Consider the following 26,725-nt stretch of genomic DNA (forward strand, 5'->3'; position numbering starts at 1 on the left):
GCTTCGCATTATAAAAGCTTAACACCAGAAACATTGCCGTCGCTTCACATAGCGAAAAGTTGCTTCAGAAGTAAGTAAAAAAAAAAAAAAAATTCCTGTATAACAAGCGATGCATTTACAAAGTTGTCTGTACATTCTTTCAATTGACAGCTTTCTAAATGAAGATCTGTACAATCAGACCAAAGATGCACAAAAAGAAGCCCTCCACAGACAGCCCTTGTACTGCCTATAACTGTGAAGGTTATAGGCCAGTTATTCACCACACAGGAAGTCATTTTAGGTTGCTGCTGTGGGCTGCTTCACTCTGGCAGTCAGCGTCGAAGCGAAACCAAACACAAACCAAAGAGGCAGATATTTCTGGACACCCACTGAGACAAGTGTGATTACTGTAGAAGACTTCAGAAAAGGTATGTAGCTTTTGAATTGTCTCCGAATAAAAACTGTGTGTATGCCGTGGTAGACCACAAAAGCAGAGAATTTATAAACCATAAATTGGTGCTTCGAAAGGTATTAATTTCTGCTGAAATTTGGCTTCTCGCTTTCGTTAAAACTACTGCTCTAAATTGCAAATATAAAACTATGGTATGGTTAAATTAAGTTGCATACGCTAATGAAATATACAATGATATGCATGCAATTCAGTACTTCCATGTACTCACGAAAGTGTAATCACAGGAATTATTAAATCTAGTAAAAACAAAATACTCAACACCCAAGTATTTGGACAAAAAATTACCTTCAGCAAATTTAATAAAAGATCCAAAAATCTTGGTTTGAACAAATATATGAGTCGGCACACAACAAACTCAATCAATCAATCAATCAATCTTTATTTATAAAGCACTTTAAAAACAACGAGGTTGGCCAAAGTGCTGTACACAGACATGAGAATATATAAAACAAAATACTCAACACCCAAGTATTTGGACAAAAAATTACCTAAGCAGAGAACTTACAGTAAATATCTATGTAACAATCATAGTATCTGCGGAGTTTACTCGTCCAGGCCTTGTTGATTTCGTTTCCCTCCTTGAACTGAGCTAAATTTCACTTTCCACATAATGCTTTCTCAAATGCCCGAAGCAAAGACAGGTCACAAATCCTTAAGTAGTTTCGTGGTTTGAGTTACCCCATATTGTCTGCATGCTGTTTCCTTGAGGCAGAAGTTTATTTTCCAGACTAATTGCTCAACCTCAGATGCTAGCTCCTTGTATGTAATCTCTTCCCTTTTCATACGTCTCATCACACCCTGCTACCCGTGGCCCAGTCATTGAGTGTCGGACCAGAGTGTCAAATCCGATACTGAGTGCAGCTCTTCCCTTGGGGACTCTGAGTTGGTAGTCAGAAATGCTGGCATTTTCACAATCCCCACGCCTTGCACAAATGTCCTAACTTCTATTCTGGATAGGTTTCCTTCCTTCTTCCTGTTTGGTTTTACTTCACAGCCAAAAGGGATCCAAAGATCAAATCCTGTCAATCAGAGAGCGGTGGATTGGTCCTGGGTTTGTGTTTCTTTTCCTGTTTATGCCTCTCGGCTGGAAAAATGATTTAAAAAAACAAAAATTAAAAATTGGCAAAAGTTGGACAAAAGATATGTGAAAAATATACACATTTCTATCTCAGGGCAGAGAGTTTAATGTGAATATCCAAGTGCAGCAATCTTCTTTTGGCTCTTAAGTTGCTGCGTCGTGAGACTTAATTTCTGTTTATTTGAATCTTTAACAAGGAAGAATTTACTAAGTTACCAAATGTTCCTCCCAAAAAATCTAAACTTTATTACTACTTCCTCTGGGATTCAGACATTGTGGATGCCTAAAAGTCGTGCTCTTTATCTTAAATGATCCACAGATTTCACTTTTTAAATCCAACTGAACCGACGGATTTTAAGATAAATATTGTAAAAAAAAAGTAAAAAAGGTTGGGACTCTTCACGCTCCTTCCACTTACAGAGATATCGTTTTAGAAAAATATTGTGACGTTTCTGTAGTTCTACGTGTCATGCCTGACCCAAGTGCCACTCCTTAAAGTAGTATCACTCTGAGTCTTCTATGTCACATTTCCTCCAGGTCCTGTCCAGGGTCCTATTATATACTGACGACACTCAACTGTACCTTCCAAAAAGCATAAAAAATCTAATTAAACTGCCACTTCCTTTATCATTATTTCATTACCTATCTGCTGTACTGATGCATGCAGACACATAGATGATACTTCCTGCAGGTCTGTCTGACCTAGATTGAACATGGGCCAGTTTTTGAGCGTCTATGATGAAGATCATAATTCCAAAATAACAGATAATGTCCACTTTTACTGACATTTAATGTCCTAGCTAGACAGTGACGTCTGCAGATATGCTTTAATGGACACAGACCAGAACCCTGCCTTATGTGATTAGCTGTGAACAGTGAGATTTGATATTAATGAGTTGCAACACTAGCCTTGCACCGTGCATAAAGCAACTGGTTGTCAGTGTTGTGCAAATTCACACTTCTCAATAAAGCTTGGAGCAGTTCACCCAGATTAGAATGAACTAGTCCACGAGCTATTGTGAACTCTTCAGTTTCAGGGAACCTCCTCCTACACATCCACATCCATCCCCAGCCCCCAATCATTGCCGTTTTTGATTTGTCTACATTTATAAGTTATGCATTTCAACTTCTTTCTTTAGCTCACCGGATATTAGCCTCATTTACGCATTTGCCAAACTAGACAATGTTCGAAATGAATGATGATCACAAATGCGTAAAAATAGATGATATTCCAGGAATCAAGGGAACAAAGCAGCTTGTTGTATGAGACCAAGCTGTAAAAGCAGCCAAACCATTGAGTGTGTTGAACTGGACAGGGATGTGTTAGTTGTTCCTTCAAACATTACAAAATCGCCCTTTAAGCAGTGAATTAATGTGAATAATTACAGTTTTAATTAGAGACAAACTGAAATTGCCACCATAATTGCAAACCGTTATTTAAATATCTAGTGTTGTCCCTCACCACTAGCATAGCAGAACTGATATAAGAATTGTATTAATAATGTTTAAGTAATCTTTACTTAAATTTGTATTTTACAGAGAACCAGTTGTCCTTAACACAGATATGAAAATCTCTTTAGCATCACTGACTAATTCTTGAGAATCAGTGGAAAGTGTAAAGTGTCAATTTTATGTTCATGTAACAGTATCATCATTTAAAGTTTTGAAATAAACCTTTCAGTAGTAAAAAATAAATTCAGATAAATTATCTTTGCAGTTAAAATTAGAAATATAAGGCAGACAGCGACAGCAGGAGGCCACAAACAGCCCTGTTTTATTGCATATAGAGACCTCATCCTTCTGCCTGTGTAACTGTTGAGGAAGATAAGTCCAAGGACAAACTGTGTTGGAAGGCTGCATTCTTTAGCAGAACACCCGACTAATGATGTTTTTCATTTTTGTTTCACCCCCTCGTTAGCTGCGGAGAGAGGGAACAGTCATGAGTCTGCTGTGATAATGGTGAGTTATGGCGCTCGTATCCGCAGCGTTTTCCCGCTGGTTCCGCATGAATGTTCCCAGGGGAAGCTCTGGGAGTCTGCAGCCCCCTGTGTAATTACCTTTTAGCAAAGAAATGAGCAAAGAGTGAGATTCCCCTCTGTCATTGTTAGTGCACAGTAGAAACAAAACCAAAAGAATATACATTTCTGTATTTTTCATGCAATTTACAGCTGTTGTTTTTTTGGTTATATTAATATCAATTTTGAATTTAAATTATGAAACATTTAGTCTTACTGATGTATGCAGTAAACATTTCTCCAAGAAGATGACTGACTAATACATATAATAATGTCACTGATGAATACATCTATTACGAGTCTTGGATATGAGGCTCCAAAAGTTTTTTGTTTTTTGTTCCACATGAATGCGTTACTGTGAATGGCACATATTACTTGAGGCACTCGTCTCTGATAAAGAAAGACTACCATTACCTTCAGATGCTTTTCAAAACGTCCTTTCCAACTTCTTAGACTGCCGACGCTTCTCAGAAGCAGCTTGGAAAAATAATGTTTTTTTTTATATCTCGAGCTTTAAGAGACCTCAGATTTATTTTTTTGTTCTTTTTTTTCTTTTTTTCATGAAAAAAGAGGTTTCATAATGATGTCTACTATCCTTATCTGTTTGTAGGCTATATGAATCCACTGGTTTAAAGACTGTAGCCACGTGGGGCTGCAGAGGTCGTGCTGCAGGGAGGGATCAGTTACAGTATCTTTTAAAAGCCGTTACACAAACATTAGCCTCTCTGGGCACTGTTTTAATTAAACTCTTGAATTGAACTTTGTAAATGACCATGAAGTTCTGAATTGAGGGAAATTCTGTCAACATTTTATAATATTTCTTGAAAAAGGCACCAATCTAAAATGAAATGCTACATAATACAGGTCGTTTTGTCAGGTGGACAGTTATAGATTTTTAACTGTTTAGGTGTGATTAAGTAAGCTACTCTGATACTTTCATGCAGTCTCAGTCTCAATAAAACCATGTTATCATTGTTCAGCACTAGAGGATTTGTTGATGCAATCTTGTCTTGCACAATTTCCAGTTTTCTGAATAATACATAGTGCTTCAGGTACATAAAATGAAAGCATAGAATTCTCACATACATGGCCAAACATGTGGTCATTGTATAAAAACACTGATCCTCAAAAGGGTCCATTGTGACATGTAGAAAACATGGCCACATGGTTTCCTGAAAGCAACATTTCCCTACTGTGGCAAAATATTCACGCCTAATGGCGACATAGCATCTGCTGGATACAAACATCAATTTCGACTGGAGAAAATCTGGTTTGACTGGTGATGATGCCCCCACTAATAGTCTGTTCATCCTAATCTCAAACATTTTTCTAGCTACTTCACAGGTACACAAAAAAAGCCTCAATTCACTTTGAGTCATGTATTCATTTTCTATGAATTGTTGTTATTTGACATTGTCTCACAGACTATAAATATGTAAGGTATAGCATGTAGGATGACTGTGAAGAAGTACTGCACGATTTAAAAAGGAAATCCCTGAGAGACAACCAGCAGGTTGTGGTGCAACACTTAGCTTCCTGTGCTTGTCAGTGCCATATATGCACATAGAATGAAACACTACCTGTATGTTTCCTTGCTTACAGTACACTTCCAGTATTAAGAAGCTGCAACTTTCTCTTCACAGGATCGCAGCTGGGCAGACAGGAACAGAACTCAAAGATGTGGTAGCCACAATGATGTAGTGGAGTATGTGTACGACGAGGTGGATGCCCATGAGGAAGTGCACAATGTGCACATACTTCCTGCGAGGCCCATAGATGATGAGAGAGAGTACGCAGGTAGACAAAAGACACGTTTTCACTTCCTGTTCTTTCAGTTTTAGTATTTCGTAGAGCTCTAGTTTAGTTTGACTTTTATGATTTTTCAATAAAGTGAGTTTTAAAAAAGTAAGTCTGATTTGTTACGCATGTTAACCTGCCCAGCTATCATTATTCCTCATATCATGAAACTACAATGCAAAAAATAAGCATACAAAACCATAAGATAGAACTACTAAGTCCCAAACTTCAGCTTTAAGCACTTTAGCTGACACAATGAGGCTGCGTATATTTCACTTTCCCACACAGAAAAGCTCCAGTGAATATAATTAGAATGAAGCTGAATGAAGTGCGGGGAGAAAAAAAAATAAAAAATAAGAGCAGCTCCGCCACAAACTGTGGTGAGAATGAAAGCAGCGTGGATCTGAGAGAAAGAGTTCATGCTGAGTGAGCATGATCTGCCAGTGGGTCTCCGGGGCCATCTGTCGGCTGAGTCAGGCTGCGGGAGATTACAATTATCCAGGAGCCGAGGGGGGAAAGAGGGAAGCATGTAGTGTGAACAGACTCCCTTTACTCTCCTGCGTGGATGAGGCCCACAGCCAGGAGCCTCACAGCGGCACGCCTACAACTTTATAGTGAATGTGGCTTTTAAATGTGTTCACACTTGGAGTATTTTCCCTCTGTAATCAATACAGCCTGCTGCTGAAGGGTACATCTGGGGCCTGCATCAACCGAGTTACGAGAATGATACAAGCTCAAAGGCGGTTTAAAACTACTGAAACTACTATCATTACTGTCACTGATGAAAGTGTAGCAATGACAGTTTCTTTTGCTTTCAAGACAGGGATCTTCCAAGGTCAGCGTCTGCTCAGAGCCTTTCATCACTCTCTCCTGTAAGGCTTCAGTTTTACTTGTTCTTTAATGACGGCACCAACTCAACCAGTGTACTGGTTATCCTTTTATATAATTGTATAATATATATTATGTTCTGCTCTCTAATCAATCAGGTTAACTCCAACATTCGTCCCAGATGTCCACCCAGAAAGGCACCACATATTCCAGGTATTAAATAAATGCTTCGCTTTTACAGACGTTCTATGGTGTCAAATATGACCTAATGTTAGCTATCTGATAAAGATATCAAATGCAATCAACACATAAACAGTCCATTCATTGACCATGTGACATTTCTCTGGGCTGCTGCTGCTCAGGCAAAGCTACACAGGGTCACCATCCTATTTAACATCACTTCAAATGTTTATATGGAATATTTAAGTGTGGCTCATAGATGAAAACACTGAGAAATACCGTTTACCTTTGTAGAGGTTTTTAGTCTTTTAGTACACTGAACTGGTTTTATCACACATTTACTGAATGGTTCAGTATCTCCTATATGTCATAATGACAAACAGTTAGCAATGAGCTAATAAACATAGCTGAATAAATAGAACTTTTTTTCAACAAAATCAAACAGGGACTAAAATAGATGTTAAACATTATTAAATATTTGTCATGGTGCCAGAAACACAGCTCTAAATGAACTGAATACTATTATTTTTTTATTTCTTGGAAGATGCTGGATGTCAATATAGGCAACTCTATTGTAAAATGTTAGGCAGTAACATCTGTACAGCAGTAGCCACTTTCAGACAAACAGTACCAGAGACTCCTTAACTACCCACTGGAGGGCTCCTCAGGAACTACAACTAAACAATAGTTTAAGTTTTTTTCTGGTTGCATTTTTACAGGAACACTGCTTTAACATAATATCCAGCAACTCTTAAGTCTGTGTGACGTATAGCAACTCACAAGAATGTTACACATAGGCTTAATAGAAATCACTTTTTCAAAGGTTTTTTGACATTAGGAGATGTTGTATACCAGTGTCTACACTAGACTAAGAGCAGATACTGGTGGGCAAAATGCAGAGAAAGACTTAATTAAAGCAGCTACTACAAGATTTTTACTAACAGGGTTACAGCTCCTTACCTCTATTGGCTTAGGAAATGTAATTCTGCAATAGATCATTTTCAGATAATAAGAATAAGAATAATAAGAATAAGAAAACCTTGCAGTTTGCAACAGCATGCAGAAATGGCAGAGATAGATTTCAGACAAAATGCCTAATCTTACTTTGAACAAAACCTCCCTCTAAGTAACCAGTATGAGTGTATGCTTAAATTGTTTTCTTTAGATTGGGTCTAAGCTGAGAGTGAAGTTGCTTGTAACTTAATAAGTAATTACTTACTTACTTACACCTTTGTATTCCCAGGACCTGCTATTAATAGAGACCTGAAACCGGGCAAACGAAACACCAGATTAGGTAACAAAACAATAATAACTGAAAACATTTTGTTTGTCGAAGTCATAAAAATGTCTCAAATATTCATATGTTGCATTTACAGATAAAAGGCTCCTGCCTGTGCAGCTAGAAGATCGGGTAAACACCTGTGTTGCACAGTAAACAGTGTATTGTTGAGATTTTGTTGTCTATTGCAACTCATTAAATCCTGTGATCACTTCTCTCTCTCTCTAACGCCGCAGCACGCACACAGGTAACTTGCTTAGTTACTATTAAAGTTGTTCATTGCTGTTTTTTAAATGCGTTTTGGATGGACTTACACCTTGAGTCTGTCTTCATTCAGGGGCTCTCCATCACCTCCACCTTTTAGCTCGGAGTTGGCCAAAGACCTGCCTGGACCGACTTTACGTGAACCCTCCAGGAGGTGAGAAACACTGTCGATTACAGTTTGTGCAGTGTAGCATTGGCACCATCTGTTGGCTGAAAAATAAATTACTGAAAGGGCTGAAGGCTTTTTATTGATGAAGCAGATGTCATGTCATGTATACGTTTGTTTTTTGTATTTCAGTGCACAACAAAAGGTGGCCAATAATGTAAGTATATAAAATAATTAAATTATTTTAATCATAGCTCAGCAGCTCTGTTTAATCACTTGATAATTCCTCGTCTGTTCCTACTGATATTTTTATCATGATTTCTTGAAAGTTATTTTGGTCTGCACTGTCAAATGTAGCGTTAATTGCACTTTGGTTATTCAGATTTGTATTCAATTTCATCTGAGACATTAGCATAATAATATTAATTAGTTTCATTAGTTTCATTGTAAGAAGTATCAGAAGTGCCTTGAATGAATCCATGAACATACAGTATAATGAGGTCATTTTGATAATGTGTTTACTTGATTTGGTGACGGTGATAAAAAGCATGCAATACAATTTAATGTCAAGTGAAAACAAAACATATAGGGGCCTAATTAGCTCGTTCTTATATAATAATATGGATGAATGTTATATCACATCAGCTTTCATTATAGCAAACAGAGGTAAAGTTCATTCTACTTCTTTGTCAACAAGCTGGCTCATGTTCAGTGGTTGGTTTCTGGCTCTCTTTACGCAACCTTTGGGATTCACACGAAAGAGTCATCTACTCCATGAGCCATCAGTTAGTGATTCCAGATGTATCATAGCCTGAACTTGCAGCACATGAAATAAAATTATCTGGTTTAAACTGAAATACGCTTTTAAACACAATCAGTCATTCAATATAACCTGTGGGTCAGTATGCTTTCTAATACTACTGGTACGTGAAAAATAGACTAAACATCACTAATTATAAAGAAACAGTCTCAGGTAAGTGAGAAGTATATCTCTTTCCAAGGCATAATTATCAAAGGGCTTACTATATCACTGTGGTCAAATTGACACACTGAAAATATATTTAATGGGAAAATTTATATCTCAGCAATATGATGACACTGAGTAATAGTTTGGGGTTCAGGATACTTGCGCAGCTAGATGCACATTTCAGATATACCTCAGGAATGTAATGGATTTACAACTGATGCCTTCAAACATCTTATCTAGAGTGAATGCGGACAAGGAAAGATGAGAGTGACTTATTGCGTCCTCTTTGCATTCCACAAAAAGACGGATGGGTCGCTATTTGCTCAATCTCTTGATGTTTTATTGTCGTGCCAAAACCAAGCCTTTTTTCCCTGAGTGTGAGAAGGCCAGTTCTTAACTGGTTAGTGTCGTGTTGACACCTTTATGGTGGCAGATGAAAGACCATTGGCAGATCCTGAGTCCCTTATTCACCCGGCTGTGGAGAAGAGTTTCCTTACATTTATCCACTTTTAGGAATTAAACAAAAATAAATCATTGTAACTTCCTCATCTTGGTCTACATTGCAGTCAGATGTCTGCTATATAAACAACAAAGGAATCTGTATTCTGTTTTTAATAGCCTTTTTTTTAATAGGGAGAATTCAGTTCACCACAAAGCAGAGGTAAGATATGTATAAGAAATATATAATAAATAAATAAAACAAATTCATTTACCATTTATGTGAGAAAGTGGTTTCATACTTTTAACATTGTTGAATGCATTTTTTAGGTTCACACAGTGCTGACAGAGTTTCAAGCCTTCACACCAACCAAAGACATTCTTTGGATTTGGAGACCCATAACTTAGAAAGGTATGCCTTTAATTTTTCAGACTTACATCATTTGAAGTCACATCTGATGTACATGTGCTTTTCTTCCTTTATTTAGGTCACAAGAGAACTTCGGTAAGTATGTCAGAGATGATTATGAACTTTTGAAAGTTTCTGATTAAATAAGTCAGGGTTCATGTCTTTTTAAAGAAAGGGTGCCGTCAAAACGTCAGCACCATGAGTGGCCTCAGACTAAGGAAGACATTGACCAGCATGACTTCGTACCGATGGCAAAACCTCAACAGGTAAACATGCTCAGATAACCCAAACTGATTATAAAATGGAGAATTACATTGCCCTGTTTATGACACTGTGTGAAGTAGCTGTAAAATCCCTAATTACTGAACTCTACTGGCAGACCTACAGTGAGGAGGACTGGTACGTTGGGTCTTGTAATCGAGCAGATGCTGAGCACGCCTTACATCTGGTGAACAAGGTATCTTCATGTGAAATGAACTGAATACATCTAAAGCTTTGGGAGCTGAGCTGGAGAAAACAATTATTAAGTTCCTTCCATTTCTTTTTGCAATAAAATACAAAAAATGATTAACAATTATTAATATTTCCTAAAGAGGAAGTAAGTGCAACTAGCATCGTGCCCTGGACAAAACATTTGAGAACACCACAAGACTGAGATTTGGCTGATGAGGCATTAAAATATATGGGGTAATCTCTCAATTGCTACAAAAGCAAAACCTGGAATTTAATAGTACCACTACAGAGCATTAACAGATAACAGCTAAGCTTGTTGCTACCATCACCTCTAAAGCAACATCTATGATTGTGGTTTCAGTCAGGATTATTGTCCATATAAAATGTCTTTGTTTTGTAACTCCTAATATTTATTTATTCCCATGGGATAAATAAAGTATCTAATTATCTATCTGTCTATTAGGATGGGGCATTTTTGGTACGAGACTGTTCCCACAGCAACCACAGTGAACCCTTGGTATTGGTTGTGTATCACGAGAAGAAGGTTTACAATGTCAAAATCCGCTTCATCGAGAGCACCTCCAAGTATGCACTGGGAACGGGACAACGTTCAAACGATGTGAGTGGACAAATAACAGAATGAACAAGCATTATATTTACTACGATATATCCATATATAATCTTCTCTCTCCTCAGATGTTTGACACCGTAGCAGACATCATCAAGTTCCACTCCATTTTTCCAATAATATTCGTCAGCGGGAGAAATCTGCCTGGAAACAAACACCCAGAAAACTGTGTGCTGACATGTCCAGTAACGAAAAGTGATGTTGACCTGCTGCTGCGATAACAAATGCACCTTTCCATCTGGTTCTTCACATCCTGCAGTGTAGCTATTGTCTGTGACCTAAAGCATCCAGTTTATAGTAGTTAGCCTATATTATCCTTTTGAGCATGATGAAAAAAAATTGTCTATATTTTATGTTGCTCTGAAGTAAATTTCATAGCCCCAATTTTTATTATTTTGGTTTTTATATTATCTTTTTTAAATTAATTACATATGTAATTAGAGTGTTAGAGTGTCAGAAAATAGTTGCAAAGCAGAAAATATTTAATTTAAAAAAACTAATTAAAGAATATATCTTAAGGCTGAATAAACAACATTTACACTTGCAAAATAAATTAATCAATCTATGTATTAATCAGTTGACTATAGTGATTTTTGCCCTATTTATAAAAAAACGAAGCACTCATTTATGCACGTTAAAAATGTTGGTGTATGCCACTAAATCAACATTGGCTCGCTGATTTTTTCTAATTTTTCTATTCATAGCAGAAATGTGATTTATATCTTCTTTGCTGATTAGCTCGTTAGCTAGCTGTTGAATTTGTTTGTGGGTCTCATGACAGGAAATAAGACCTTTGTTTGAAAGTGACTTATTTATAGACACAAATATTAATAACTTAGACTAACTAAAAATAAAATATAGTAGTTAACAATTCCCATCACCAGGTCCGCTTTATAGTTAGCTTAATTGCTAGCAAATAGTAACTGTAGCTAGTGCTGTTGCCATGGATACTAATAGTGCTTCAGAATGGTGGTTAGAATTTCCTAACAAGGAGCTAACAGGCTAACAAGGTGTATTCTTAGGATTTATTTAATTAAACGGCATAACAGATAAAATTTAACTCAAGTAGTTAGCGTAGATGTACTAATTATCCAGCGGTATTAAGTGTTTGTATTGTAATAATATAATTACTTTCATATTAAACTGTAAGCAAGTGTTGTAGCTTGTTGGTCAAATAGGAGTGACTTACCTAATATCACCTACTTTAAATTTCAAACATACAATATTCACGGTGTCTGTAATCAGTAACATTTGCTGTAAGATACAATATAGTGTTAATAATTATTTTGATGATGACTGATGATGTATTTTGCCGAAGAACCAGAAAAATGGAAATAACCAAACCAAGGAAGTTCACTTAGTTGTGTTCATCAACCACCAGTCAACCTGAAACATAATTTTTTATTCTATTTTATTAGTGGTTGTATATTTGAAAGAATGTGACAGAAATTATAAATCAATAAAGGTTTAGTTTTGTCAGTTTAGACTTAGACAGACTTTATTTGTCACTTAGATTTCCATCAAAATGAAATTTCGGTGCAATGGCTCAGAGTACAGCAGGAATATTGACAGAAACGGTATATACAATTTACAGGAACGGTATTTACAAAATAGAATAAATATACATATAAAAAACTTAAAAATAGAGATAAATATTATTGCACATTTTAATTGCAGGGTAATTAAAATGTATGGGTTTATAATGCGTTAAGCAGTCTTATGGCATACGGGATGAAACTGTTTTTGAACCTGGCTGTTCTGCTCTGTAGGCTGTGAAACCTCCTTCCAGAGGCCAGCAGCGACAGTCCATGTTGGGGGTGTGAGGGGTCTGAGGAGATGTTTTGGGCCTTTGTCAGACAGCGTTTCTTTGCAATGTCCTGGATGAGTGGAAGTGAAGTCCCGATGATTTTCTCCGCTGTCCTCACCACCCTCTGTAGGGACTTCCAGTCAGAGGCACTACAAGCCCCTGTCCAGACAGAGATGCAGCTGGTCACTATGCTCCCTATAGTACCTCTGTAGAAGGTGGTGAGAATGGGAGGAGGTAGGTTTACTCTTTATTTAACCGTGTGTGCATAAACACTGGAGCCTGGAGGGTTTTTCATTTTGCAGTGACAAATAATAAGCCTTTTCCACCTCACGTATTGTATTTTGAGAAGTTAATTGCTGAAATCCATCCAGCTGCTTTGACTGCAGGGTTGCTGATGTTGTCCACGATGGCCCACTGACACAAAGAACCTGGAATTAACGTTATTAAGAACACCTGCACTTTCTCTTCTAGGACAAATCAACATGGATGTGGTGGAAATAATTTATGCCTCTAAAGGCTTTGAGATGACCTCAGTTGGTTAAAAACCTGCTGACCTAAACTGAGAAAAAAAGAAAAATAAACATGGCATTGACACTGTGATCATATATTTAACGTTTTTAATAGAAAAAAATTGGAGTCACACAATTGTTATTATAAAAGCATAACAGTGATAATGAACACTGAGAATGTAATAAACCCCAAAAAACACTTAACTGGAACATGGATAATTCTGACACAAATGAGGAGTAAATTAAAGGCAAAGTAAAACTTTTAGAAAGTAATGATATATAACAAACACTGCACAGCAGCTTCAGACACTGCAGTGTAAGGAAAGCTAAGTGTTGGTGCAGATGAGGCCATTCCCTACTTAGTATGAACAGTTATCACTTTCTATATTCATAGATATAGATATAGATATATATATATATACACAATAAAATCTGAATGTGATCAAAAACATATGTACACAGTAAAAAGTAGGGGCAACCAAACCCTATAAATTTAATTATAGGTCTAGCACCTCATACATTGTGATTATATTACAAACAAGAACACACAGGCATGATTAATGCTGTCAAAATAAGAGAAAGAGATCCGTCTCTGGATAGGAGATAGCTCATGTTCGTTTGATGTTTTTGAAAAATATACAACAGGTTGTAAGGACATTTGAGTAAAATCATGGCAGGAGAATACAAAATAAAAAATGTACACAATTTTCTCTCCGTTACAGTTTGGGTTACTTTTATCTATTCTCTACTCGAGTCGCCATTTTCAGGACTGGGAAGTCAAATAAGTTAAGCAAAACATGTCTGAGTAATTACACACTGAATTCAATAAAAACACCAAAAGAAAAAAGATCATACAGTAATTCACAAGACTATACAACAAAATAGAAACATAGATTATCAGGCTACTAAATGTAACGCCATCAGTCTGTTCCTGCGAGACTTGATCTCTGGGGACTTCAAGAACGCCTTTCAATGTTTATTCAGAATACTTCAATAATCTAAAATATTCCTGTTTCTTTAGGACTTTTGTACTTTAAGCCGCCAAAGTTCACCTTTGCATTCCACCTCTGCCTTCATCTGGATTATTACCAATAATGGCCAGCAAAGTGGTAAATACTGGTATTAAACTGGATCACATTCCATAATACCCATGGTTTACACTACAACCGTGACATGTAATTTTACAAAACAAATGATGTACAACTGGAAAACCATAAGATATCCATATGAATAGAAATAGAAACACATTGGAATGTATACCTTAGTTTTAATACTACTAGTGACACCTTGCAGTAGCTTTTTCATTAGTGTGTTTCTTTTAATGAACTTGACAGTGATGACCAACTGAAAGAAATTGCTTGAACCCACCACTACAGAACCCACACTTCCCCGGCCAAACTTGGAGGAGCTTTTGAAAGTGGAGTCTTTTGGACATTACGAGGTTATTAGTGAAGAGCTTCACCAAACACAATGACTGGAAATTGACATTTTAGTTTTATTGTACTTCTATGAAGACAAAGAACTGAAAAATTAGGACTTTTACTTAAATCTGACCATTTTTCAGTCAGGTTCGATCAGTAATGTCGTACCAAATACTTCATCGTTTGCCAACTGAATACCCATGGTGGACACCTATTTCAGGTTGCAGCATGAAAATACTAGGCGAACCATGAACTATCAGTGACATGGATTAAAAAAATAATAAAAGAATTTATGCTATTTAATCAAATACCATGCATTAATGTCATTGACAGATCTACAAGTTTCTCAAACTTCTGAAACAGTACTTCTAATACAATTGTGTGTTACGGACTGACATCTATTGTAGACCCTTTTCATGACAGGCATCTTGACTTATCACAAACACAGGTGAGCTAAAAACGGCTGCATTCCTGTCAGAGGGGAGGTCCTACTTTTGTGTGGTCAACGTATCAGAATAAAATCTTCTGTTTTCAACTGTTTTCGCTACTGTGGCATGTCAAAATGTTTGCTGTGAAACAGGTCAATGGCAGACACTCAATGTTCATTTCACTCCACTTGATTATTTCATATAATACATATTAGACCATATTCAGTGACACTCAGATGTCAATATTTCTTTAATCTTATGCTCCCTTGAAGAAAATAGTTTTCTTAACATTTTTAAGTTTTAGAAGCTAACATCTTTCCACTGTAACTCTAGTTATTTTCTCATAAATATACACTTCAGTCCATTGATGCATTGTCTGATACATTCATGGAAAGACTCTAACAGTGCAACCCATCACTTCATACTTCTGTCCCATCACTTTGCTCAGTCTCATTTTTAGGATTTGGCACTTTGGAACCACTTCAGAGGCTCCTGTGTTCGCAAACGTCTCTGCTCTCGCCCCCTGTACAGACACCCGGGGCTTTGGATGATTGAGCACCACCACTGGCTGGTTTGGACCCGGCCGTTTGACCAGCTGGTCCACCTTCAATGGCATCGGGTAGATAACTGTACAGTCAGTCACGCTGCCCATGGGTACCTGAGTCTTATATTTGGATATTCTAAGTTTCAGTCCTTTTTTGCTTTTTTTCCACACACCTACTTGTACCCTTTTCAGAGAGACAGTCAGGAACTTTGAGGGGATGTCAAGCTCATTTCTGTCCACTTGTTGTAGAGGATCTGTGGCAGCAGGTGTTTCTACGTTTGAGGCAAGTTTAGATTCCTCATCCGTTGAAGATTTTGAAGCGGGAATGGGAGTACATTTATTAATGTTGCCTGTTGCCGTAGTGCTACTTTTTTCCTTCTTGACATGGATATGGTTGGGGTGGGGCGATGTATGAGAGTGCTTATCATGCTCTTCAACTTTTACAGACTCACTTGTACAATCTGTCAATAACAGGTCACGGATATAAGATCTTTTTTTTGTGGCCACTTGCAACACACAAGGCCCTGACGTTGGAGTCTTGTCAGCGCTGTTTGTTATCTTAACAGGATCTGCAGGTATACTACTAGAACTGTTACTTTTATCCATCACTATGCCTCGTAGAGCCATTACGAGCGGCTGCATGGAACCTTGGGCATCCTCTGGCTGTTGACTTAATGAAAACACAGAAGAAATGACGGGAAAACTCTTGGGTTCCGAGACTTCTCTTGCTGTGTCATTAGAGCTAATATCCTGGGTCCAAGTCGTGACTTTTGATTTTGTGTGATTAGGAAGGACAGGTACATTGACTGTTAAAGGCTTGTTTAGAGTCCTGGATTGTGGAAAAGACTGATTTGCAGCATTATCCTTGTTCACTAAAGTTGCAGAAGGTCTTGCTTTAGGAACACTAAAGGAGGGAGAAGCTGATTTAAACCTCTGCTGGTTCAAGGACACTGCCTCTTTCATAGTTTTTGAAACAGTGTTGGTTTTGAGGCAGATTGCCCTGGGTTCCACTTTGACAGCCATTGACACATCTCTAGGGCTGTTTTTGGCACACGTTACCCTCCTGGGTGGGATGCTCTTTAAATGCTCTGGAATTAGATTCTTTCTCTCATCCACCACTCTTGGACAAACACTTGTGCCCATGCCGTCTGAATGCAGGGTGGTATTCAACCTGCTGGGACCCCTGATGGAGATGGGCGCTGCTGTCTGTGTAACTCTGATTCCACCGTTTCCTTCTCTCACGGGATTGAGCATGCACTTGGGAACCTTGTTTGGGAGGACCGTATTACTCTCCAAGTTGATTATTTCTGGTGATGCTCTTTTCAGTCCACTCTTCTCTTTACTCACTACATTTGGGATGTTGTTGGAAATACTGACTGGGACAGGACGCTCCACATTTACTGTCTTGGTTTCACACTGTTTCCTGTTAATTGTGCACATGCCCATGCTTGTTGACCTCATTGCGTTTGGATGATTCAGGGTGGATGATAACCGCTTCCCCAGAGCAGTGGTTTGAGAAAATGCAGTCCTTGTGTCCTTGATCACAGATGTATTTTCTTGTTGAGAGACGAGCCTCAGCTTTAGCTCTTTTGTCCCGTTAACAGTTTTTACTTCAACAAGTTCAACCAAGCAGCCAGCGGGAATTGTTACTTCCTCTGGCAGAGAAACCGTTAGAGCCCTGTTGTGATGAATGAGTCCATGCAAAGGGGACAAAAGTTCGGCACTACCATTAGTGGCATTTGTTACAGTTGTGTCCAGTGTTTTCCCTCTCTGTTCATCTTTTCCCAATCTGACAGCAGATGCACTTGAAGTTGGTACTGTTACCCGAACAAGTGGTCGAAGAGGTGAAGGATCAGCTGCTGGCACACTTGTTAAGGCACTGGAGACAGGGACCTGTGGGCTTTTTGTCATGGCAAGCTTAGCGGGTCCTTGACCTATGTTTTTGCTATGCAAACGTTCGATGTGCTTCACAAGGCACAGCCTTCTCATGTAACCTTGTCCACAGTGAGGACATTTGAATGGATACTTTGAATTGTGTTGCTTCAAATGCTCATTTAACTCTGCCTCACTGAGGGAGACATAGTTGCAATACACACAGTAATATGGTGGCCCCATGTGCTCCATCATGTGCTTCTTAAACTGTGCTGGGTCCATAGAAGCAAATCCACATTTCTCACAATACATCACCTTCGACGTGGTTAATAAATGTTCCAGTGGCAAATTTGGGTGTCCACCATTCATCGTTGATGGCATGCTTTGATAGCTGACAGGCTTCATGGTGAGTGGGGAGGTCTGCTAGTCATCTGGCAGCAAGTCTCACGAATTCCAAGGCAGCAATTATACCTTGAAGTAAACATCCATCTTCACCTGATGTCCCGGGTTTTGTCCCTCTTGGAGGCAGAGACTGATGCAACCCTTAATTCTGAAATCAGGTACCTCCTCCCTGTGAAAGGCAGGAATAATAAAAAAAACGCTTTAGAGGCGAAATCTGTGAATGAACCTGACAAGACACAGAGCTGATATGAAGATGAGGCCCATAAAGCCCCTCCTTCCCCTAAAGCTCAGCTCATGCAGCATTTTTGTCGCTTGCACACATCTATTTTTACGGTAGGCAAACTATAAGCGTGCCAAAACAGAATAAGTCTAAGCTAACAAAATATAGCTATCTGTATTTGCATTTTCCTACTGACGTCCCGAGCTGTATTCCCTGGAGCGTAATGAAAAGGCCGTACCTAACCTCAACAGGGGGTGTAGCGAAAACGACGGCCTGCATTTCAATTGTTTACGTTTGTAACCGAGGCAATTGACTTACACATACCTGGCCAATGTGTTGTGAAACAGCGTTTTGATCCGTTATATATTTTTTTCGAGTGGATAAATAAAGAATAAATCCCTTCTTTGGAGGTGATACTAGCGCTTGCCAACGCGGCTAACCGAGCCGCTTTGGTTCAGCTTGTTAGCCATCAGTAGCTAGCAAAAACAAACCCAGGAAGTAGCTACACTGGTTTCCACTATAAGAGCATGGGATAAAAATAAAACCCTCGAACAAAATTAATTCCCTTATTTTGCTGATAACACGCCCTTGAACGTTTTATATATTTTGATTTATACGTACTATATTTCAGAAAACTAGGTTGTTACACATGTTGTTGTGAAAGTCGTGTTTTATTTTAAAGTTCTGACCGGAAGTGTAAATGTCTTCTTTTTTTTCTTGACAACTGAAGAAACTGAGCGCAACGTGCGAACGCAAATGTCGTAGATTGACTGTGTAGATTTACGTTAGAGTTCAAATCCGCTACAGAAACAGCGTAACGCTTTGGGGATATGCACGCCTCTCATAAAATATGATAACTCCCACCATAAGATGAATTTGAATAAAACCATACCGGGGCCAGATTTCTAATTAAATCGCGCTTAAATGCGTTTGAACCGTTTGAACATGACAGTAGATTTCTTTTATCGCATCAGTTTATGTAACGATGATATGTGGCCGTGAGCTTAACCAGTGACACAGGAAGTGATTAGTGGCTTTTGTACGTGTTGTGATCTACAGTCTGTAGTTGTGATAAAGTCAGACTGCTGGCGGCTGTGGTGGTTGAGAGTGACCGCAGAGGGACATAAACAAGGACATATGCTGTGGACGTGGTTTGATTAAAATGCCTTAAAACAAACGAAAACATGCTGTTTGTAAGAATCTGCAGACTGCTTCCTACTACGTCAGTGTCAAAGGCATTAAGGTTAGTAATAAACCTATGTTTATGTCAACAAATGACTAAATATTACCATGATTCTTTCTTGTTTTTATTATTTTGATATATATTCGCAAATGCCTGAAATTATCTTTAATTATCTTTATCAAATTTGCAAAATATGCTCTGATTTCCACCTGTTTTTGTAACCACCCTACTGTTGCTCATGTGAGGATCACCATGACTATTGTGAAAACTGTTTCTGGGATTTGCACACCATTGTTGCAATTCATAATGACACAGCAGTGGCTTTCACTTGACCCTCCCATTCCCTGTTTGTCTACCACATAGCACCCGCGAGCTTCCTGGTTATGGCAATATCAATCCAGCTAACCCGGACGCAAGCACCTCGCTGGTTCACCCTCAGAAAGAAACTTTTCTCGTCTTTTCCCAGACACGGACTCATCAGTCGCAGCATGGCCTCGGACCCGGCGGCAGCAGACACAACCCGGTTTGACTTTCTGGTGGTCGGCGGCGGGTCTGGAGGTCTTGCCGGGGCTCGCAGGGCGTCGGAGCTCGGAGCAGCTACCGCCGTGATCGAGAGTCACAAACTCGGAGGTACCTGCGTGAGTAAAAATAAGAAAATACTGCTATCTACCCCGACTGTAGACACTTTGCTGTTACCTCTGCAGCTTTTACACACACACGCGCGTTAGTTGCCAGGTTCACTGCGAAGCCTCCGGACTTCTTTTGTGGAAAGTTTTTGTGCGTATGACAAACACTGGGTCTGTTGGAAGTCCTCCTCTAGCCACGAAGCTAACGGAATCTTATCTTTAAAGTACACACGACCACTTAATCAAAACATATTAGCAAACGCTTCAATTTGAAATTGTTTGTCCGCGAATATCTATTGCAGATCTATTGAAATATAATTGTGTTCATGCAATTAATGTATTGATTTGCATCTTTTTATTTGCAGAGTATCTTAGCCAACATTTGTCTGCCAATTATACTTTGATATATTTATATTATCATTTATTAACTTCCTGCGGTTCTTCATTTATTTCATGGTGACAATCTGAAAACCTTTATCAAAATTTATATGAAATTATCAAAAGTGTGAATTGAATAATATTATATAATATTGAATAATTAACATGTGCAAACATTGAATTCATTTTTTTCTCTGTCCGTGTTCTTCAGGTCAATGTTGGCTGTGTCCCTAAGAAGGTACAGTTTTCTTTTCATTCTTCTTGTAATACAGCGTATCTTGGAGCTACAATACTTCACAAAAACCGCCAAGACACCCAAACCCAGTGTCTTTTTCATTTGTTTACAGGTTATGTGGAACGCAGCAGTTCATGCTGAGTATCTACACGATCACAACGATTATGGCTTCGATGTTGAAAATGTTCGTTTCAGTTGGGAGTAAGTCATCTGTTGGTTCCCTTTGTTTTTTTGTTTTTTTTTGTGCAACTACGTTGAGCTGTTACGGCACTTCCTGAAACTAAGCGGCATTGATTTCATAGCACAACTTCTCGGACTGTTGCTTTTTTGTTTCTTCAGTTTGGCCTACTTCCTTTTGTGCACAACATAAATGAGTCTAGATAACCGTTAAAGATAAGCTTCTGGAAGGACTGGCTAAGCGCCACACGAGGAAGTCAAGGATACAAAATACTAACATGCGGGCACAGCAGCTTTTAAGGAGTGCCTGCAAACATTTGTCCAGAATGTCTGTGAAGCTTCTCAGTCATCCAGGTCATGGTAGAACTGGACTTGTAGAGTCCACTTGGCTTTCTTTAACGTTTTTTGGATATTTGTCCAGAATATGTAGACTGAGCCTAAACAATACAGATATCAGTGATATTTTAATAGAAAATATGGAGAAGTGCTTTTAATGTTTCAGTTTTTTGAAACTGTCAAAATCAATTGTTTGTTTTCTTGTTTATTTGTTTTCCTCTTATATTATGACTATATACACTTGCCAGTTCATTAGGTACACTAGCGAAAACAAATGTATTCTGACATAACAGAAGTAAGTAACAGAGAGCTGTTGATTCAAGTATGTAGCACGATTGAATTGTATTTTATTGTATTGACACATGTTTCTGTTATTTTGACAACCCCATTTTAGTCAGTGGCCTTGACTAAACAGCAGAAACACTTTATTCAATCCGGTTCAACAGCATCTACATCCTCCAAAATAATCATACAGTTCAACCTCTACCTTCTTTACACAGTTTCAACATTAACTGAACATTATAACCAGGACTGTTAAATTAAAATGCTTTCATTTTCACTGGCGTACCTAATTTTTTGGAAAGTAAGTGCAGTTCCACAAAGTGCAAATATAAATCACATGTTACAGTGAAATATTAAAGGATAAATTAGTGCCCTCAATGTAGACTAACAATTGAAACTGGAGTATTACAAGACAATAAATGCTTATGCTGCCTGTATAATTCTCTGTGTTTGCAGAACTCTCAAGGCCAAAAGAGATACATATGTTAGTCACCTAAACCGCATTTATCGCAACAATCTTGACAGGGTGAGTTCAAATTGATGTCATGTTTATTCTGTCAGTGTTTCACAGATTACATTAGCAAGAAATAATGTGATTGTTCTCTTTGTCTGCTCCATTTTTAGGCTAAAATTCAGTCCATTCAAGGTCACGCCAGGTTTACAAATGATCGCGAACCCACTGTGGAGGTCAACGGGCGGAAGTACACGGCACCTCACATTCTCATTGCCACTGGAGGGCAGCCTTCTGTCCTGAGTGACACTGAAGTTCCAGGTCAGACACACTTTGGTTTCAGTTTACACTCTGTTGTGCTTGAACTGTTTTATTTCATCGATAAATCAGATACATCAAATAATACTACTTGTGTTTGTTGATTGATAATTTCAGGGGCAAGTCTGGGCATTACCAGTGATGGCTTTTTTGAACTTGAAACCCTGCCAAAGTAAGTTATCAGTCAACCTATTAATTAGTAATCTTTATTCATTCCTGTCAGAAACAATTGTATCTGTAGCTAAAAGCTTTGTCTTCCTGACAGACGCAGTGTGATTGTGGGTGCAGGTTATATTGCAGTGGAGATGGCTGGCATTCTTTCCACTCTTGGGTCAAAAACGTCCCTGATTATTCGACAGACAGGAGTAAGAAAAAAACACAAAATCAGAACACAAACCATAGACTCCATTCTTCATTAACCACACAGTCACAGAGTTATATTCACTTTGTAGGTTTTGAGGAACTTTGACGCCTTCATCAGCTCAAACTGCACCAAAGAACTTCAAAACTCCGGTATAGATTTGTGGAAGAACTCTCAGGTGAAGTCTGTGAGTAAAACAGACAGAGGCCTGGAGGTGACACTCATCACCAAAGATCCAGAGAAGAAGAACGAGGAGGAGAAGATCAGTACCATCCAGGAAGTGGACTGCCTTCTCTGGGCAATCGGCAGACAGCCCAACACAGCTGGACTGAACATTGGAGAGATGGTAAGAGTCTGTTCATGAAAAGTTGTGATGCAGAGGTAATAACATGTTTGCACGCTGGAAAAATACGACTCTACATACTGTAGATATTACTGTCCATATTGAGGGATGTCATTTTTTGAATGGTGAATGGTTGTTTATCTCCTTGTGTTAACCCTGTCATAGACTGGCGACCTGTCCAGTGTCTACCCTACCTCTCAGCCACTGCACCCCGTGACTCTCTAGAGGAAGCAGTTGTGAAAAGTGAATGAATTTTGCGGCTACAGAGTTCAGAATACATGTTACAGTGCAGTAGAGAGAGCTTATTACTACTGTCTGTCTACAAAGGGAATTAATTAGTGTTTGGCTTTGTTCAGTGCTCCCTGTGTCACCCCTCATCCCACCTGCTTAACTGTTCCTGAAGATTATGGGAGATCACTCTGTACTTTGGATTCTTAAGGACACATGAAACCTATCCTTTCAAATGGCAGCACAAAAACAAGTTTGCACAAGAACTGCACCCATTAATACAATATCGAATGAAAGCCATGAACTGGGTCTTAAGGCAATGATTAGTGATAATCTGGACATCTAACATGTTTTTTGTTACAGGTGACGAGTGAAGTTCTGGCACAGGTGTAGGTCTTGTTGCCTCTGGGTTAACAGGCCCATTAATGACAGATTAAAGGGGCAGTGAAGTCTGGGACAGGCCAAAGCCTTCCTTGCACTATTTGTGGTCCATCAACAGAACTAGGAGACTAGTAGCGATTGACTATTAAAGTAAATTCACATCACTGTGTAACTATTAACACCACCATCTCTGATTTGGTTGCGGACTTATCTGTTGCATGAAGGAGAATATGAATGATTTATCAAAGCAGCAGTTTAACCACGAACCTGTCTAACGTGAACACTGTGAACAGCAGCTGCCTCTGTTCTGTGTATACTGGTTTACATTTAATCCTCCACAGGTACAGTGACTCACTGTAGTCTCTTGTTGGAGACGAAAACAAATTTGAAACAGCAGTGTATCATTCCTCGAAGACCTCCCCCCCCCCCCCCCCCCAGCTGTGTTTCTCCACAATACTTTTTGTTCTTGAAAATTTGCTAATTTATAGTAACTAGTTGTTGGCTTTTCTCTCCGTGTGTTTGTCAGGGTGTGGATACGGATGAAAGAGGCCATATCATTGTGGATGAGTTTCAGAACACTAGTCGACCGGGGATCTACGCTGTGGGAGATGTTTGCGGCAAAGCTCTTCTCACACCTGGTAGGAAGCAGTGCTAATAACACAAGTCAATGTGTCAATGTACAGATTAGCCAGTACAGGTGTTTGAAGGCCGATGGTCTTAAAAAAATTTGAGAAAAAAAGACTTTAATTGCATTCTGCTATTTTGATTAGTGTCTCCAGATTGGTTTTCATGCCATTACGATGTCTGTACAGTAAACAGAGTTTATTGGTGTCTTTACAGGGGACATTTTTTAGAGATCTTGTTAGACTTGAAACTTTAGGTCACTTTGTGTAGATGGATGAGATCTCCTTTATTAGTGTTTATTTCATGTTTATTAAAATATATAATTGACAAAATGGATTTAAATACAGATGACTCCAAATAATTGCACTGAAAAGGGAAGGAAGTTGGTAGATATCTCCACAAATCATCAACAGTGCACCTGATTTTCCAGTTTTAGTAGGAAGCATTTAATCATTTGCAAGCATCAGACATGTTTCCACAGGCCATTTATTGCTCCATGGCACACTTACACACTGGTATTGTTGTATGTTATGGCAGTTGCCATCGCTGCAGGCAGAAAACTGGCACACAGACTGTTTGAGGGCAAGAAGGACTCCAAGTTGGACTACTCCTGCATCCCCACAGTGGTGTTCAGCCACCCACCCATCGGTACTGTGGGCCTCACAGAGGGTGAGTACGCTCTTAACTAATATGTTACGAGTTTAAGTCAGAAAAGTTGGAAATTTACATTTACACCTCAGTTTGCAAGTAAACTAATCTGGATAAAATGTTCATCTATAATAATTCCTATGCTTTTTTGCATTTGTTCATATCACAGAGGAGGCCATTAAATCCAGAGGAAAGGAGAATGTGAAGATCTACAAGACTTCTTTTACTCCAATGTATCACGCCATCACCAGCAGGAAGAGTCAGTGCATCATGAAGCTAGTGTGTGTGGGCAAGGAAGAGAGGGTAGGAGCCGTCTCTTCTCCAAAACAGATTGAGCTAAGACATCAATAGATGACAGCATTTTTTCAAACACTTATGTTCAGACTCACTATATGGTACCCTTTAAGCAAGGAGAAATCCATCATAATCATAGAAACAGAAGCTTATAAGTTCAGGATGCATCACATTTTTAGTACAGATGTGTTACTCACATTTTTCTAGCCTGGGATACAGTATACCTCCTACTCCTACTATGTTGTATACAATCATTTTAATACCCTTAATTCCAATACAAGAAGCTGCCCTTTCAGGGCTCAACTAACAGGTTTTATGAGTTTTGACAGCGTCTCTATATTTGACTCTTGTGTACACAAACTGTTGCGGTTATTTTTAAAATCTGAATTGTCTCTTTTCTTCAGGTGGTGGGCCTGCACATGCAGGGCCTGGGCTGTGATGAGATGCTGCAGGGATTTGCCGTGGCCATCAAAATGGGTGCTACCAAAGCAGACTTTGACAAGACTGTTGCCATCCACCCCACCTCATCCGAGGAGTTTGTCACGATGCGCTAATGCAACCGCAAACATCCTTCCTTTGCTTCCCTATACTACCAACAGCCCAGATGAGCATACCAGGACAGAGTCATTCCTCCATACTCACGCATCAACTTGACGACTTGCTTATAAAACTACCTACATGCTTCCATTTTTTCTCATTTAAGTGACCTTATTTGTGCGCAGTGTTTCACTTTTTTCTAATTTTTTCCTAAATGGACCAAGACCGAGTTATGGCCTCCTTAAAGTGTACTGTGGGTCTTGATTATTAATTGAATACTCTTGATTCCATTTTAATAATTGTGAAATGGAAGTGATGATCTGCAGGTATTGTTGTCAGGTGATTGCATGGGAAGTCAAAAGACCTCTCTCCTAGTGTATGTGTTTGATTTGTCAGTCATTTGTCACATGAATACTACAAACACTGCTGCTCCTTAAAGCGCCTATTTACTACCAATACAAGGTCATGAAATATATCTACTGTATTGTTCTAAAGATCCAGTAAACCTGCATTTTTCTTAAGTGTTTGTTCTTTGCTTATTTTATGACTAAGCCCCTTGGTCTTGTGTTTTGGTACTGTGTTGTAATACTTTAAAGTGCCCATCCCTGTGTGTGCTCACCACTGAGCCCAGCAGTGAAATGAACAAGGTATTTATCTTATTTGGACTGAGGGAGTTGTATTCCTGCTCATACTTAAGAGAGAGACTTCTGCCGAGAAAAAAGTGTGATAACAATGTTGCAATTAAACAACTCTCGGCAGATTGCATTATTGGCCTGCAGTGATTAAAAAGAGAACTAAAATACTACAGGTACTCTTTGTCCAGAGGCATCAGTGCGGTTTGCACTTTCAGAACAAAGAAGTGGCCATAAGTAACTACATTTCTTATTGCTTAAGTGAAATTTAAGGTTTACTTTCATTTCCTCTCTCTAGAGAGATATTTTACTGTGTATGGTTCCTAAACTAAACGTGACCTTATAAAAATATGATGCATAATCATTGATGAAACCTAATTAGACTAAAATGTACTTTTCTACCCCTTACAGCAATAAAACAACAAATAATCAATTCATATTATATAGATGATTCAACAGTACATTTTTTTCCCAGCTGTGCTGGAATTACGGTCTCTATGATGTCTGAAACAGTGACTATAACAAACTTCCAAAAGTTGTCTAAGGACAAGTCCAGATCATATGGAGCAAGTTTGTTTTATTCACCTTACACCTT

At 38.7% G+C, this 26,725-nt stretch overlaps 3 protein-coding genes across 5 annotated transcripts; 2 read left to right on the top strand and 1 right to left on the bottom strand.

Annotated features, from left to right (window-relative positions):
* The first annotated feature begins 321 nt into the window (after window positions 1-321).
* Window positions 322-12,320, top strand: clnk (cytokine dependent hematopoietic cell linker). Its single transcript, XM_084549241.1, has 16 exons — window positions 322-407; window positions 3,448-3,488; window positions 5,188-5,341; window positions 6,161-6,213; window positions 6,328-6,382; window positions 7,593-7,712; window positions 7,782-7,875; window positions 7,966-8,046; window positions 8,191-8,215; window positions 9,599-9,626; window positions 9,734-9,815; window positions 9,892-9,908; window positions 9,984-10,078; window positions 10,192-10,269; window positions 10,729-10,884; window positions 10,962-12,320. The coding sequence occupies exons 2-16, from the start codon at window positions 3,486-3,488 to the stop codon at window positions 11,112-11,114; spliced, it is 1,194 nt and encodes a 397-aa protein (XP_084405367.1). The 5' UTR covers window positions 322-407; window positions 3,448-3,485; the 3' UTR covers window positions 11,115-12,320.
* A 989-nt stretch (window positions 12,321-13,309) lies between these two features.
* Window positions 13,310-18,542, bottom strand: znf518b (zinc finger protein 518B). The gene is made up of 2 exons (XM_084549977.1): window positions 18,421-18,542; window positions 13,310-18,045 (listed from the first exon to the last, which is right to left on the bottom strand). The coding sequence occupies exon 2, from the start codon at window positions 17,877-17,879 to the stop codon at window positions 15,444-15,446; it is 2,436 nt and encodes an 811-aa protein (XP_084406103.1). The 5' UTR covers window positions 17,880-18,045; window positions 18,421-18,542; the 3' UTR covers window positions 13,310-15,443.
* A 468-nt stretch (window positions 18,543-19,010) lies between these two features.
* On the top strand, window positions 19,011-26,019 carry gsr (glutathione reductase). Of its 3 annotated transcripts, none has more exons than XM_084550093.1 (13): window positions 19,011-19,339; window positions 19,643-19,917; window positions 20,495-20,521; window positions 20,631-20,719; window positions 21,770-21,839; window positions 21,938-22,085; window positions 22,200-22,254; window positions 22,348-22,447; window positions 22,535-22,789; window positions 23,922-24,033; window positions 24,557-24,688; window positions 24,837-24,970; window positions 25,366-26,019. In XM_084550093.1, the coding sequence occupies exons 2-13, from the start codon at window positions 19,663-19,665 to the stop codon at window positions 25,513-25,515; spliced, it is 1,527 nt and encodes a 508-aa protein (XP_084406219.1). In that variant the 5' UTR covers window positions 19,011-19,339; window positions 19,643-19,662; the 3' UTR covers window positions 25,516-26,019. The 3 variants fall into 3 exon arrangements, with proteins under 3 accessions (XP_084406219.1, XP_084406220.1, XP_084406221.1); XM_084550094.1 differs by having other exon boundaries at window positions 19,746-19,917; XM_084550095.1 differs by lacking the exon at window positions 19,011-19,339 and having other exon boundaries at window positions 19,786-19,909.
* Window positions 26,020-26,725: the final 706 nt, after the last annotated feature.

Source organism: Chelon labrosus (genome assembly GCF_963514085.1).
Source record: "Chelon labrosus genome assembly, chromosome: 8".
In the NCBI taxonomy this organism is placed as follows: Eukaryota; Metazoa; Chordata; class Actinopteri; order Mugiliformes; family Mugilidae; genus Chelon; species Chelon labrosus.